The sequence below is a fragment of the Salvelinus fontinalis genome, chromosome 31 (genome assembly GCF_029448725.1).
Source record: "Salvelinus fontinalis isolate EN_2023a chromosome 31, ASM2944872v1, whole genome shotgun sequence".
Taxonomy (NCBI): Eukaryota; Metazoa; Chordata; class Actinopteri; order Salmoniformes; family Salmonidae; genus Salvelinus; species Salvelinus fontinalis.
This window is the reverse complement of record NC_074695.1, coordinates 41,797,387-41,814,425: the sequence shown is the minus strand read 5'-3', so window position 1 is coordinate 41,814,425 and position 17,039 is coordinate 41,797,387. Positions and strand designations below refer to the sequence as shown.

At 45.0% G+C, this 17,039-nt stretch overlaps 1 protein-coding gene across 1 annotated transcript in view; it reads right to left on the bottom strand.

The window, feature by feature from the left end:
* Positions 1–947: 947 nt before the first annotated feature.
* Positions 948–17,039, bottom strand: part of LOC129829317 (uncharacterized) — a 29,126-nt gene continuing 13,034 nt past the window's right edge. The window contains exons 6-8 of the mRNA XM_055890995.1: positions 3,495–3,625; positions 2,685–2,865; positions 948–2,134 (exon numbers count right to left, since the gene is read on the bottom strand). Of these exons, the coding sequence (XP_055746970.1) occupies positions 1,957–2,134; positions 2,685–2,865; positions 3,495–3,625 (490 nt within the window). The 3' untranslated portion in view covers positions 948–1,956. The remainder of the gene's footprint in view (positions 2,135–2,684; positions 2,866–3,494; positions 3,626–17,039) is intronic.

Sequence of the window (17,039 nt, the reverse complement as noted above, 5' to 3'; positions counted from 1 at the left end):
TAAATTATATGCATATTCTACGATCTGGGCCAGAGAAAATGTCCGTTTACCTTGGGAACGATATTTTAAGAAAATAAAAAAAAACTCTTGATGCTAGGGGTCAGAATTAAGACACTGATGCCCTTTGCAACCACCTATGTGAGAGTGGATTCCCGGTCCTCACTAGCATGAATACTAAATACAGGCACAGGCTGTGTGTCATTTATGAGTGCAATAGAATGTACTCTTCAGTCTCATAAGTTGCTGCTCATAGTAAAGTCTCTTGGCATAGTTGATTTCTTGAGAGATTTTCACAGCAAGATTCTCGCTCTTCACATGAACCTATGAGGACATTAGGGAAAATGAGAGTGATTTAGCATTGTGGCAACCTATGAAAATCCTTCGCAATATTAGCAAAGTAAATACTTTTGTTTGAGGGAAAAAGTAAAACAAATACATAATTTTTGGACTTTATAGGCTAGAATGTGCATAAATAAATGAAATAATAATACAATTATTAAGACCATAATTCATTAACACTACAGAAGAGTTCTTATAGGGTTGTGGAAGGCTTACCATAGGCTTCTGTTGGGAAGGGCCTGGCATGGCTACGCCACTGCTGGTGCGCTCTGCCTTCTTGGTGCGCTGCACATACACCTTCCCATGGTCCTTTGAGACCAGGCAGTGGTACAGGTCGTCATACTTGACCTCCAGGAAGATAGCACCATGGTTAACAAATTCACCAGGTTTGAGGAAGTAAACCATTTGGGAAGATATGAGCACACAGTAGGTGTTGATGGGCTCCACAGCAATGAAGGTAAGTGGGAAGAGACGAAGGGTGAGAGAAAAATATTTAGAACTCAAGACTTGTTTGGCAAAAATATGAGGTAGAAAGGAGGAGCGCAGACCTGAGTTGATTTTCTACCAAAGCTAAGAAGCACTTGCTTTACAGTAACCACTGAGTGTAATTTCCTACCATTAAACATTTTATTTGTTACAGACAACGTGTTTAGCAGATGTTATTGCGGTTGTAGCGAAATGCTTGTGTTTCCAGCTCTAACAGTGCAGTAATATCTAACAGTAACATCTAAAAATTTCACAACAATACACACACATCTAAAGTCAAGGAATGGAATTAAGACTCCATAAATATTGGGCGAGCAATGTCGGAGCGGCATAGATTTAGATACAGTAGAATAAGATAGAATACAGTATATGCAAACGAGATGGGTAATGCAAAATATGTAAACATTATTATAGTGACGAGTGTTCCATTAAAGTGGCCAGTGATTCCAAGTCTATGTATATAGGGCAGCAGCCTCTAATGTGCTATTGATGGCTATTTAACAGAATTTAACAGTCTGATGACCTTGAGATTGAAAAACAACTTCTGTCTCTCGGTCCCAGCTTTGATGCACCTGTACTGATCTCGCCTTCTGCAGACCGCACCACACTCTGGAGAGCCCTGTGGTTACGAGCGGTGCAGTTGCCGTATCAGGCGGCGATACAGCCAGACAAGATGCTCTCAATTGTCTGTAAAAGTTTGAGGGTTTTAGGCGCCTTCTTCACCACACTGTCTGTGTGGGTGGAACATCTCAGGTTGTCAGTGATATGTACGCTGACAAACTTGAAGCTTTCCACCTTATCCACTGTTGCTTCCTGAAGTCCACGATCAACTCCTTTGTTTTGTTGACATCGGTGAGAGGTTCTTTTCCTGGCACCACACTCCCAGGGCCCTCAACTCTTCCCTGTAGGCTATCTTGTCTTTGTTGGTAATCAGGCCTACTACTGTGGTGTCGTCTGCAAACTTGATGATTGAGTTGGAGGCGTGCAAGTCCACGCAGTCATGGGTGAACATGAGGACAGGTGTGAGCTGAGCACGCATCCTTGTGGGGCCCCAGTGTTGAGGATCAGCGAAGTGGAGGTGTTGTTTCCTACCTTCACCACCTGGGAGCGGCCCGTCAGGAAGTCCAGGACCTATTTGCACAGGGCGGGGTTCAGACCCAGGGCCTCGAGCTTGATGATGAGCTTGGAGGGTACTATGGTGTTGAATGCTGAGCTATAGTCAATGAACAGCATTCTTACATAGGTTTTACTCTTGTCCAGATGGGATAGGGCAGTGTGCAGTGTGATGGCGATTGCATCGTCTGTGGATCTATTTGGGTGGTAAGAAAATTGAAGTGAGTCTAGGGTGTCAGGTAAGGTAGAGGTGATATGATCCTTGACAATAAAAAATTAAATAAAACATTTAACTAGCCTAGTCAGTGAAGAATAAATTCTTATTTACAATGACGATCTACCCCGGGCGACGCTGGGCCAATTGTGCGCCGCTCTATGGGACTCCCAATCACGTCCGGATGTGATAGAGCCTGTAGTTGAACCAGGGACTGTAGTGACGCCACTTGCACTGAGATACAGTGCCTTACACCGCTGCGCCACTCGGAAGCCCTAATGCACTTCATTATGACAGAAGTGAGTGCTACGGGCCGATTGTCAATTAGTTCAGTTACCTTTGCTTTCTTGCATACAGGAACAATAGTGGACATCTTGAAGCAAGTGGGGACAGCTGACTGGGATAGGGAGATATTGAATATGTTCGTAAACACTCCTGCCAGCTGGTCTGCACATGCTCTGAGGACGCGGCTAGGGATGCCGTCTGGGCCGGCAGCCTTGCGAGAGTCAACACGTTTAAATGTCTTACTTACGTCGGCCACGGAGAAGGAGAGCCCACAGTCCTTGGTAGCGGGCCGTGTCGGTGGCACTGTATTATCATCAAAGCGGGCGAAGAAAGGTGTTTAGCTTGTCTGGAAGCAAGACGTCTGTGTCCGCGACGTGTCTGGTTTTCCCTTTGTAGTCCTTGATTGTCTGTAGACCCTGCCATATACCCTAGCACACATGCATGAGCCGTGTAAAATACATGCGCACACATGCTAACGTAAACAAACATGGTGTGAGCAGCAGTCCCATTGGAAGAGTGAAGTGTGGGCCAGAAAGCCCAGAGGCTGAGCTGAGTATTTGGCTGGTTAACACCTCTAGGGTCAGAGGTAAGGGGCTAGAGACAAGGTTCTGCTGACTCTCTGGATTTATTAGCCTGTGAGGTGACAAATGCTCTCAGGCCCAGCAGAGATACTAGATACAGGCTAGTGCCTTGTCTGTGCCAGGGATTTCATGTCTCTTTCTCACTCTAGAGATACTAAATATGTATTCATGAAGTTAAACGTACTTTTAATTGGAAATTAAACAAAACTTTCTTTCCATGTGATGCAATATTAATCAGAGATGGCTGTTTCTCCAAACCTTCAGCTGTCTTTTTCAAACACCTTCAGCAGGCTTTTGTTCCAGCCCATCACTAACTCACCTGACTCAACTCATCGTGGTCTAAATGAAATACTATGATGAGTGGACTCAAGTGTGTTAGAGCTGGGCTGGAAACAAAATCCTGCACACACTGTGGCCACTGTGACTGGTCAGATAGTGGCTTAACTCTGGAAGCTCAGAACAGGAGTGTGACTCACAACTCAGAGTGGACGCTGTCAGTGAGGTGGAAGAGCTGCTCCTGTCCGTCGGCTTAGGTGAAGGAGAAGCGGGCCCTGGGCCCTGGGGTCCCTTACAGCAGCGCGGCTTCCTCACCCGCAGCACTCTCAACCTTCAACACAGGATGGAGAACATAGAGCAGCGTCAGCAGTAGTCAGTATAGCTGCTAAATACAGAGGATCAATATAACAAAAGCTCAGCATAGCAGCTTGAACAAATACACAGCATTAACATACCAGCTTAGCACAGCAGCTTTACATAGTAGCCAAATACAGAGTACCAATATGTTAGGTCAACATGGCAGCTCAACACAGTGCGTAAGGTGGTATATAAAGCACTAGTTGAGACTGATTCCGACTGGAAAGGACCTGTGAGGCTGTTGAGAGGTGAAGAGGTCACACAGTGCCTTAGTGTCTGGTCTGGTCTCACTTCCCCTTCAGACGACCCCCCCCCCCGCCCCTTCATCACCCCCTCTTTTTCCTGGCTGCCAAAGTCAGCCCAGGCCCGGCTGGAATTCCCACATCTGGCTTGAATCTTCCCGGGCTGCAGTCTTTTGATTAGGGACCAATGGGGCTCAGTGAATTTACAAAGACGGCACTGTGCTGCTCTGCTCTACTGGGCTGGGCTGCGGGGGTTTGCTTTTCTTGGGGCGAGACAGGTTCCAGGATGTCTGCAGCTGGAGCCGCTGCTAAGGTGGAATGGGAGCTTGTGGGAAGGCTGGGCGCCGGGAACCAGGGGGCTGTAGGGCTCCTCTGGCTGGCTGGCTGGGTAGGTAGGTGGGTGTGTGTGTGGACAAACAGACGGAGAGAGGCGCCGGCCGATGTCAGCCACAGGTGAAAAATTGGGGGGAAAAACCACAGCTCAACAGCTTCATATCAGTGTGAATAGCGTAGGACAAGCCAGGTCGACTAGAATGGCAGTGTATCTTTGGTTCAGGCTCAGGGGACTGGAGGAGGACCAGCCTTCCGTCAGGAGTTCAGGCCCTAGCCCAGCACAAAAACACACACTACCCTACTCCAGCCTTTTCCTCCAGGAGACAGCACTGCCCAGTCTCCCACATTGCCCCTGGCCCTAGGCACTTCATGTAGTTCAGAGAGGATCGGATGGATAGTTACTGCATATGCAATATGCTAATAACTCCACTATGCCATCTAGAAGGCTGGGTGGAATTTGTGCTGTATTAGTTACACACTTCTCCCATTCTCTCAAGTGCCTAGGAGGCTAGGGGTATTGGTGGTATTGGGCAGAAAGAAGTGTGGGCTGGGCAAGATGAACACCGAAGAGCATTAGGCTCAAGTGTGTTTGTTATGGCATGCATGGCAGAGAGGTATAGTTGGTTAAAATAAGATATACACTACTGTTCAAAAGTTTGGGTCCACTTAGAAATGTCCTCGTTTTTGAAAGAAGCGCACATTAATTTTGTCCATTAAAATAAAAACAGTGTAGACATTGGGCTAGGCGTGCCGCTAGCGCCCCATCTCGACAACATCCGTTGAAATTGCAGAGCACGAAATTCAAAATACAAAATTCGTAATATTAAACATTCATGAAAATCTAAGTTTCTTACATTGTTTAAAAGCTTAACGTCTTGTTAATCCAGCCGCTTTGTCAGATTTCAAAAAGGCTTTACGGTGAAAGCACACCATGCGATTATCTGAGGACAGCGCCCCGCTTACAAAAGCATCAAACATTTTCGAAAGTCAGAAATAGCGATAAAATAAATCCCTTACCTTTGAAGATATTCCTCTGTTTGCAATCCCCTCTGTTTGCAATCCCAAGGGTCCCAGCTACATAACAAATGGTTGTTTTGTTCGATAAAGTCCTTCTTAAAGTCCCAAAAAAGTCAGTTTAGTTGGCGCGCTTGATTCACCGGTTTCCCTCGTTCAAAATGCATACAAATGAATCCCAAAAGTTACCAATAAACTTTGCCCAAACAAGTCAAACAACGTTTCTAATCAATCCTCAGGCACCCTAATACGTCAATAAACTATACAATTTAAGATGGAGAATAGTATGTTCATTCCCGGAGATAAATAACGAAGTGTGCGCCCTCATCCACACGCGCAACAATACTACAGCCAAAATGGGAGCCACCTAGAAAACCTACAAATTCTAGCTCATTTTTCAAAAAACAAGCCTGAAACTCTTTCTAAAGACTGTTGACATCTACTGGAAGCCCTAGGAACTGCAATCTGGGAGGTATTCCATTGATTGTCCCATAGACAGCCATTACAGTGAGTGGTGAGCTAAAAGAAAAAACATTCCGTGTCACGTTCCTGACCTATTTCTGTTAGTTTGTTATATGTGTTAGTTGGTCAGGACGTGAGTTTGGGTGGGCATTCTATGTTTTCTGTTTCTATGTTGGTTTATGGGTTGCCTGGTATGGCTCTTAATTAGAGGCAGGTGTTTGGCGTTCCTCTAATTAAGAGTCATATTTAGGTAGGTGTTTTCACAGTGTTCGTTGTGGGTGATTGTCTCCTGTGTTTGTGTATGTCGTTACGCCACACGGGACTGGTTTCGGTTTGTTTGTTCAGTGTCATTTATGTGTAGGCTTTTTTCCCTGTTCGTGCGTTCTCGTGTGTTATGTGAGTCCGTCGTTCAGATCTGTCTACACCGTTTATTTGTTTTGTTAGTTTATTAGTCAAGTTCGTGTTTTTTCTTTAATAAATCATGTCTACAAACTCAGCTGCATTTTGGTTCGATCCCTGCTCCTCCTCTTCTGATGAAGAGGAGGAGGAAAGCCATTACATTCCGTATGGATTCTCCTCAGGTTTTTGCCTGCCATATCAGTTCTGTTATACTCACAGACATTATTTTAACAGTTTTGGAAACTTTAGAGTGTTTTCTATTTCCATGATATGCATATCCTAGCTTCTGGGCCTGAGTAACAGGCAGTTTACTTTGGGCACCTCAGTCATCCAAACTTCCGAATACTGCCCCCTATCCCTAAGAAGTTATTAATGTAGTAAATGACTATTGTAGCTGGAAACGGCCGATTTTTAATGTAATATCTACATAGGCGTACAGAGGCCCATTAACAGCAACCATCACTCCTGTGTTCCAATGGCACGTTGTGTTAGCTAATCCAAGTTGATCATTTTAAAAGGCTAATTGATCATTAGAAAACCCTTTTGCAATTATGTTAGCACAGCTGAAAACTGTTGTTTTGATAAAGAAGCAATAAAACTTGCCTTCTTTAGACTAGTTAAGTATCTGGAGCATCAGCATTTGTGGGTTCAATTACAGGCTCAAAATGGCCAGAAACAGACTTTCTTCTGAAACTCATCAGTATATTCTTGTTCTGAGAAATGAAGGCTATTCCATGTGAGAAATTGCCAAGAAACTGAAGATCTCGTACAACGCTGTGTACTACTCCCTTCACAGAACAGCGCAAACTGGCTCTAACCAGAATAGAAAGAGGAGTGGGAGGCCCCGGTGCACAACTGAGCAAAAGGACAAGCACATTAGAGTGTCTAGTTTGAGAAACAGACGCCTCACAAGTCCTCAACTGGCAGCTTCCATAAATAGTACCTGCAAAACACCGGTCTCAACGTCAACAGTGAAGAGGCGACTCCGGGATGTTCTTTTGCCCATATTAATCTTTTCTTTTTATTGGCCAGTCTGAGATATGTCTTTTTCTCTGCAACTCTGCCTAGAAGGCCAGCATCCCGGAGTTGACTTCACTTAAAAAAAATAATGTGAATCACATTTTTATTTGGCGTACCCCTGACAGAATTGCGCGTACCCCTGGGGGAATACCTGGTCTAGAAGATACAGAAGTTTATAACTTGCAATGCTGGTGGAATAACCCCCATCCTCTTAGAGATGTGGAATGGTGATCATGCTAAAACACATTCCGTACCAGTGTGTAGATGGCTTGTGGCGAGACACCTCATTAGCATGTCTGTCTGGTATTTCTCACGCAGGGTTGACAAAATAAAACAATTCCTCTCCTCTCACTTTCCATCCCTGTGGTTTCACTGTCAAATCTCTGCTGTTGTCATGCTCATTTTCAATGTTGGGATAGAAAGAAAATAGGTGAACTTGTGTTTGCTTTGTGCATACTGTAGACTTTGCCCTGGTTCAGTTGAATAGATTAAATAAGTGTTTAAATCTGATGCCATGACTCTGGACATTGGATAATAAATGAATAACATCTCTAACAGATCACCAACAACGCTACATAGGTCAATTATGTACTGTAATGTGCGGTATATAGTTCCCATTTGTGGGTTTTGAAAATGTGAGTCTAATGTTCTGTTTCTCCTCATTGCAATGTAGTGTATTTGTAGTGAAGGAATGTCTGGGACTGGATTGACAGTGTGCTGAGGGAGTGTGAGGAGTGCTTCTCTCCCCCTTTGTTTGGGAATTGTAATTGAGCTGGCTCTAGAGGGCTGCCAGTACCGAGGGAAGGGGAGTGTGTGTGAGAGAGATAGTGTGTGTGTGTGTGTGTGGGGGGGGGGGGGGTTCATGAGCAGGGCAGGAGAGCGGTGGAGCGCAGACCATCCAACAACTTCTGCTTCTCATTGACTTGTTTGTTTCCTGGTGTGCGTGTGTTCCTGGAGACGTGGTCTGAGCAGTCATACAGAGGGTAAAGGGAGAGAGCTTCATGTCCTGTGGGCTGTCTACGTGTTTTTGCGGACTGCCTATGTCCAACCGGTGAAAATAAAGTACAAATCTATATACTTTTGGGGGGATGGAAAAACGTTCCGTGTAAACTTAAATGACAAACCAGATATAAAGTATGTAGAAAAGAGAATGGAGCTATATATTTTTAAATAAGACCATCTATGAAAACTAACAATCACCGAAAAAAAAACTAGACAGTCAGGGAGAATCTATCACTTCAAAAATGATGCATTCAGGAGTATTTTTGTCATGGCCTGCGCCGGGCCCTCGTTGATTTTGTTATAAAATGTTTGAGTCCCTCATAGCATAAGCCATGGAAATTAGCCATTGAAATTAGATTTAAAACGGCACACTTTTCTCTCCGCCACATATTTTTTTTGTAGATTTGCAGGAAATTTGCTTTCAAACAGCAAAGAAAATTCCCTGCGGGCCAACAGGAGGGCCTCTAAAATCCCACGCCAATGGCCACTCCCTTTAAGCCCCATTTTTATCCAGAAAAAAACATGCATTGTAGAAGGTTATGTGATGAGAAACTCAACTACAGTAGGGAGAACTGTCTGTCAACTCCCCATCATTCCCTTAGATCATTTCACAGCTTTTCTTCTGTACACGATGGTGTCACATCAATATCACTGCTTGATTAATAGGCATGACAGTGTCAGGGGGAGCATATGTGTGTGTGCGATATGCAAGTCTGTTGGTATGTGCAAGTGAGAGTGTAAGTATAAATGTGTGTGTGAAAACCTAAGTATGTGTGTGTTTAGTCTCTACCTGTGTGAGTGTGTTATGAGTGGGTGTGATAGAGTGGTCAGTGTCCTTTGTGATCCATGATTCTAGCACATTCTCTCGGGTGAACTCTGGCTGAACTCGTGGACACACTGTGGCAGGCACGCTTCGGATTCCCCCTCCCTCATCCACCCTTTCTCTCCTCCTCTCCTCTCCCTCTCTTCTCCCATACCGCCCCTCCTCTCTTGAATAGCGCCTCGCTAGTACAGAAACAGTTCATCTGCAGGTCTCTTCGCTTTCCCTGTACACACACACACACACACACACACACCCGTCACTAATCAAACCCTCACATGCGAGCACACACACACCTCCCACACACACCCTTTCATAGTCAACAAGCCTATACATGCACGTGTCCCCCCCTCCACACACACCTCCCACAGTGACACGCATGAGTGCCATCTGTTATCTTTACCATTCCAAGTACACAAATAGTACCGTCCGCCCGGCCTGCCTAATGTATACACACACTGTACGCAAATGCTGAACAAAAGGCCTGAACTCCCAGACCGCCTGTGTAATATGACCTGCCTGTGGCTTTAAAACCAGTGAGAGCTGGAAATTGAGGGCAGAGAAAGGCTCCACTGTAACAGTGCTGAGCCCACTCAGTAGATGTCACACTGTGTGTATGTGTGAGTTAAAGAGAGTGGCTGTGAGGACCGTTACCTGCCCTGCCGCGCCGCTATAGATTCTAATTGGGGGAGAGGCTTGACCCAGCGTCGAGCCAGCCGACCCCTTTAAAAACAGCAGGTGGCATTTACAAGCACATCTGGTGGGTGTAGTTGGTGCGCACACACAGGAGTATGTGTGAATTTTGGTCTCCAGGCAGAGCTTTATAATGCAGCCTCTCAAAGCACAAGAGGGTCTCGGAGCGGTCACACAAAATCCTGAAGAAATAGATGAAACCCTGCACCAATCGCAAGATTCAAACCCTTTCTATGTCGAATGTAACAATTGATCGACCCTTAGCGGGGCAGCTTACAACCGGATGCATCTGGTTTTCAGGGGAAATGGAAAGAGAGCCTGTGACGCGACTTCCGCTTTTGGACGTTAACAAGGCAACACTCCATCGTAACTCCTCTTCCACATTTACTTGATTGGTTGAACAGTACAGAAGAGAACCTCTACCGACAGTATTTCTTTCTTGTCAGGACCAGAAAGAAAGAAACGCCGGCTAGGTTTGGTCAGGGTTTCGAAACTCAGTCCTCAGTCCCCCCCCCCCCCCCCCCCCCCTTTGGTGCACAATTCGTTTATTGCCTTAGCACTACACATCTGATTCAAATCAACTCATCATCAGCTTTGATTAGCTGTGTAGTGCTGGAGGGGGGGGGGGGGGGGTCTCTACACTTATGGGATGGAGGTAGGCGTTTGGGATGGAGATAAAAGAGATTGATGTTTAGCGGAAGTGTGTCTACAGCAATGTTTTCCACATGTACCTGGAGTAGCCAGCAAAATAGAAAAAAAGTAGCCAGCCAGGCCTCCCCGGGCTGAGGGGTTCCGGAGGCATTTGCCCCCCCTGGGTTATATCATTTTGCCAAACTACCTATATTTTGGTGGCCTCTGGTACATTCTAATGGCTTGATTCCATCCGAAATGCACAGCGAAATTATTTAATACCTCATAAAAATGTACCTCCCAGATTGGAAAATTCGTTGTGGTATTGTGGGGGAAGGTTACACTTTCTGGAAAGGTTACCCTCCGGGTGGACAACATCAGCATGGTGTGGGACTGGCAATTAAGAACAGCCTTCTACCCAGCCTCACCGAAACACCTGTCGGCATAAGTCAAAGACTCATGTCTCTCCGTAAGCCCCTAGGCAAGATGTGTTATGCTACTCTTCTCGGCGCATATCAATCAAATTCAATCTATTACATTTATTTATAAAGCCCTTCTTACATCAGCTGATTTCACAAAGTGCTGTACAGAAACCCAGCCTGTTTCGATGAGAACTCTGACACCATCACAGCCTTACTGGACAATATGCACAAAGGCAACAAAGCACTACTCTCAGCTGCTACCCTTCGCAAGCAATGGCGTGCATCGCGCAAGGAAGTACAACCAACCTTGCATGCTCTGCAGAACGAATGGTGGACGAATAAGGCATAGTAAATCCAAATTTATGCTGACAAAAATGACATGCACAATTTCTACAACTCAGCTAAAGCTATCTATGGCCCTAGAAGTTGCTCCATCACCCCCATGAAACCAGCTGATGGTCTGACTTTCTTGAAGGACCAAAACCAGATCCCGATGAGGTGGGCTGACCACTTTGAAGCACTACTGAATCAGCATTCTCCTACAGACCACTCCATCCTGGAACTGCCTGTCCACCCATTCAACACCTCAACCATTCGCAACCTTCCAAGAGGTGTTATCAGCTATCCGTTCCCTCAAGAACAACAAGACTCCTGGCACTGACAGCAGCCTGGCAGAACTACTTAAGGGAGGTTACTTGTGCACCAGAACGTTCCACCAGTACATCTCCCGGTTTGGGACCGGGAGATCATCCCCCAACAGTGGCGGGATGCAAACATTGTCACCATCTATAAGAACAAGGGTGACAAGTCCATCTGCAGCCACACTTGGGAGATATTCCTTCTGGGTTTTGCCGGCAAGGTCCTGGCCAAGGTGATGCTACACAGGCTGGTGAACAACATCACAGAGAAACTGCTGCCAGAGTCACAATGCAGCTTCAGAAAGAACAGGAGTACAGGCAACTCCAGGTGAAGTGCTGTGAACAACATCATGACCTTTTCATGGCCTTTGTCGACCTCTCCAAGGCCTTCGACACTGTGAGCAGGGAACTACTATTGGTCATTCTACTAAAATTTGCCTGTCCAGACAAATTTGTCAGCATCCTTTGCCAGTTCCATGATGGGTGGCCATAAGAGGGCAGGAGTCAGTGCCCTTTGGAGTAAGCATCGGTGTGAGGCAGGGGTGTGTGAAGGCACCGGTACTCTTTAAGATCTTCCTCCTATGTGTCACTCAGCTTCTCCACAAGGATCTTGAGGACAGCAGTGGTGTTGCGGTGGACTTCACGCTGGATGGAAACCTATTCAACATCAGGAGGCTCCAAGCAACCACCAAGGTTTTGACGGAGCGGGTTCTTGAGCTGCAGTATGCTGATGACTGTGCTCTTGTTACCCACACTCCGGAAGACTTTCAGTCCATCCTTGTAGAGGCTGTGAGGGTCTATAGCAAGATGGGCCTGTCTATCAACACCAGCAAGACAGAGGTGGTAGTCCTCCACCCACCATGCCTGTCTTCACCATTGAACACAAATCCCTGGCAATAGTTCCGTCCTTCAAATACCTGGGCAGCATTCTCTCAGAGGACTGCAGCATCGACCTCGAAATTCAAAATAGGATCAAGCAAGCATCAGCTGCCTTCGGGAAACTCAGATGCAGGATCTTCCAAAACAGGGATCTTAACCTCCACACCAAAGTCCCTGTCTGTCAAGCTGTCTGCATCCCCACACTTTACAGCTGTGAAGCAAGAGCAGTGTACAGAGGTGGGAGGAGGAGAGGAGCACAAAGAGACAGAAAAAACAGCTCAGGAGACATACAACCATGCCTGCCCCCACAGACTGCATATGCCCCGCCTGCAATAAAGTTGGTGGATCTTGGATTGGACTCTACAGTCACCAAGGAATTCACTGTTAACTCAGGATTAGAAGTCATCATCAAATACGATGGACTATCTATCATAAGCAAGAAGGATTTGACTTTACAATTTACATTTGTGAAATTATATGAATTCAGTGCATTGTTAGTAATTTTGGTTATCGTCTCGGCCTAGGACTATATGATCCAGACTCTTTTCGAAGTGAAAGAACATTAAAGCCTTAACAGTTAACCTGTCTTCTCTTGAAATTAAAATCTTATTTACAGTTTTACTGCAAGATATGAATTGCCACAATTATGTTTTTCTTCAAATTATGTACAGTACCAGTCGAAAGATTGTACAAACCTACTCATTCCAGGGTTTTTCTTAATTTTCTACATTGTAGAATAATAGTGAAGATGTCAAAACTATGAAATAACACATATGGAATCATGTGTTATTGCCTGTTTGATGGTTCATCTGAGGGCATAGCGGGATTTCTTATAAGCATCCGAATTAGTGTCCCGCTCCTTGAAAGCAGCAGCTCTAGCCTTTAGCTCTGTGAGGATGTTGCCTGTAATCCATGGCTTCTGGTTGGGATATGTACGTACGGTCACTGTGGGGACAACATTGTTGTTGATATAGCCGGTGACTGAGGTGGTACACTCCTCAATGCCATTGGATGAATCCCGGAACATATTTCAGTCTGTGCTAGCAAAACAGTCCTGTAGCTTAGCATCCGCGTCATCTGACTACTTCCGTATTGAGCGAGTCACTGATACTTCCTTCTTTAGTTTTTCCTTGAAGGCGCAAATCAGAAGGATAGAATTATGGTCAGATTTGCCAAATGGAGGGCGAGGGAGAGCTTTGTATGCATCTGTGTGTGGAGTAAAGGTGGTCTAGAGTTTCTCTCCTCTGATTGCACATGTGAGATGCTGCTAGAAATGAGGTAAAACAGATTTAAGTTTGACTCAATTAAAGTCCCCGGCCATTAGGTGCGTCACTTCTGGATGAGCATTTTCTTGTTTGCTTATGGCCTTATAGAGCTCGTTGAGTGCAGTCTTAGTGCCAGCATCGGTTTGTGGTGGTAAATAGACAGCTATGAATAATATAGATGAAAACTATTTTGGTAGATAGTGTGGTCTACAGCTTATCATGAGGTACTCTACCTCAGGCGAGCAATACCTCGAGACTTCTTTAATATGTGACATTGCACACCAGCTGTTATTGACAAATAGACAGCTGGTGTCCTACCAGATGTAGCTGCTCTGTCTTGCCGATGCAGCCAGCTCTATATTAACCGTGTCGTTGTTCAGCCACGTCTCGTGAAACATAAGATATTACAGTTTTTAATGTCCCATTGGTAGGATAGTCTTGATTGTAGATCATTCAGTTGATTTTCCAATGATTGCACATTGGCCAATAGTACGGATGGTAGAGGCAGTTTACCCACTCGCAGACAAATTCTCACAAGGCACCCCGACCTCTGCCCCCTGTATTTCCGTCTTTTCTTCACGCAAATGACAGTGATTTGGGCCTGGTCTCGGGAAAGCAGTATATCCTTCGCGTTGGACTCTTTAAAGAAAATATCTTTGTCCAATTCGAGGTGGGTAATTGCAGTTCTGATGTCCCGAAGCTATTTTCGGTCATAAGAGACGGTTGCAGCAACATTATGTACAGAACAAGTTACAAACAATGCAAAAAAAACAAACAAAATTGCACAGTTGGTTAGGAGCCTGGAAAACGGCAGCCATCCCCTCTGGCACCAGTTCATGGAGAGGTAGTGCATTGGGCAAGCGACCCGCCGTGGAAAAAAGTATTGTCACAAAACCTTGACAAATTCAATTCTACTCTGACTGACTATTATGACTTGACCCTGCACCGTCTTGATTTACGAGAAGAATAACAAAGGATGGCTCAGCATTCCTAGTAGCCAAAGAACTGTCGCATATGAACATTGCCACTGCTAGGATAACGGAAGTGTCCTGGCCAGGTTCTGGCACCTGCTCTTCCAACGGCATGACCTTCCTCTGGTCAGCCAGAGATTACATAGACAAGGTGTGGCCATAGCTCTTTCAGCCGCTGCAAATCGGGCCCTCCTATCCTGAAAAGCCATAAACAACCGGCTCCTGATTGTTTGACTACGACATCAGCATGGCAGGCCGACAGTTATAGTGTATTACACTCCAACATATGTGGCCTCAGAAGATGAAAAGGACACCATCTACACACAGCTGGAAAGCCTAACTGAGGGCATCTCTAGACACGACATCATCTGCATTGTGGGGGACTTCAATGCAGCCACTGGCTCCGACAGTACTGGCTTTGAAAGTGACTGATCAATCCTTCTACGCTCATAAACACATACACTGCATGACATGGATCAGTAATAATGGGGTGGCAGGTAGCCTAATGGTTAGAGCGTTGGGCCAGTAACCGAAAGGTTACTGGATCAAATCCCAGAGCTGACAAGGTAAAATCTGCCGTTCTGCTGCAAGGCAGTTAACCCACTCTTCCCTGTCCACTGAAGAAATAGATGTCTAAGGCAGCCCCCTGCACCTCACTGATTCAGAGGGGTTGGGATAAATGCAGAAGACACATTTCAATTGAAGGCATTCAGTTGTACAACTGACTATGATGGCCACACAACCAAGGAAATAGATCAAATTCTCACAAACCCTCGCTGGCATTGTAAATAAGAATTTGTTCTTAACTGACTTGCTTGGTTAAATAAAGGTTAAATAAATCAACTCAAACTGCCAGGTCTACCGCATTGTGGAATTTGGGAACACAGACCACAGGTTTCTATCCATGTCCCTCCGTCTTCACCTAAAATTAATTGTGTCCTTCTCCAATCAACACAGGATTGATGTTGATAAGCTACGGATCCTCAATGTAACATCCGCATTCCAACGTGAGCTGCAGAGCTGCGTCTCTGTTCTCGCCCCCAATATCCCAGATGATCTAGAAGAGATCTGGACCGCCTTCAAGAATCACATCAATGAAGCAGCTGGAAAGATACTTGGGCACAAAAGAACAAAGAAGGACTTCATCTCAAAAGGAAACACTGAGTATAATCGAGGTCAGAAGAGCGGCCAGACTCGAAGGACTCAGGAGCGAATACAGAAGTTTGAACTCCATGCGCTACACAAGGACAAACAGAAGTGGCATGACACCTTGCTAATGAAGCTGAGGCTGCCCCTAAGATAGGCAACCAAGCACGTGTGGTACCAGTTATGGCAGCCTTTTATGGCCAGGATTGCATGTGTGGTACCAGCATGTGTGGTGCCAGGATCCTGGCCGAGCTCATGGACAGAGTGTTGTCACGATATCAGAATTTTGACTTCGATACCAGCTTTAGTATCACGTTACTCAATACCATCACGATACCATAAAAAAAAGGCATATTAGCCAAAGTCACGAAATGGCACTTGATCCAGACAGATAAACTCAGCTACTGCTCTGTTCAAGAGTTGGGCATCTTTTGAGTTCAATATCATTACATTTGAACATTTGTAAGCCCATTTTTTAGATACAGCCATGTATGCATTAATGAATCAATTATACAATCATACATTCAATTTGACTTTTTACAAATGTAATTACAAAACAATATATTATTGATATTTATTGATCAACTGGGTAAATTAAGATGTAGCCTAGGTCTATTCAGGACAACATGTGAATTAATATTATTCAATAGGAGTGTGTACATGCATTGAGTTATTTAGCTTGTTTTAACTGATTTCATGGGGCTACAGATGAAAAACAATCCCAATTCCAATATATATATTTTTTAACTTATCAACAACATTTGCATAGAAGAAGCAATCTCTTCTTTTATAAAACAATCTGTGGAATCAGACTTTGTGGCTATGGAATCTAGTGGAAACCAGAAGGCATGTGAGGGAGACGAAGAAGTAAATTCGTTTTCGGTGGCAAGGGAGACAAAGTGAATTAATAACGTTTTTGGTGACAATCAACTTTGAAATTAACATATTTTGCATTATGATTCCAAAACGAAGTACTACGGTAGTGAATTCAGCTGTAAGCTAGCAAGGAAATTTAGCCTACAGTTAAAGTTGGAAGCTACCGGTATCGTCTTGCATTGTAAAAGTGATCTAGCCTGTATGAACATTGTTTTGCGAACAGTAATGAACAGTTTCAACATTTCTACATGCCGTGTTGCATTATTCAAGTGTGTTAACTTCTGTGCAGCATGAGTGGGGAGTTAACAATGCAGCCCAGACAGCTCAAGCAATGAAAGAGGAAAAGTACCAAGTTTCAGTGTACCATGCAAAACCACTTGGAAATCCTTGCCCTTGTCCTTCAGATCATCCTTGCCCTTCAGATCATGAATTATGTCACCTGGTCAGACCAAACCCACCTCTGGAGCCTGCCCTTGTCCTCAAGGAGCCATCCACGCCGAAGAGGAAGACCGAGAACCAGGTGGTCCGACCAGTTGGAGGACGACCTACACAACCTGGAACTCAACACCACATCAG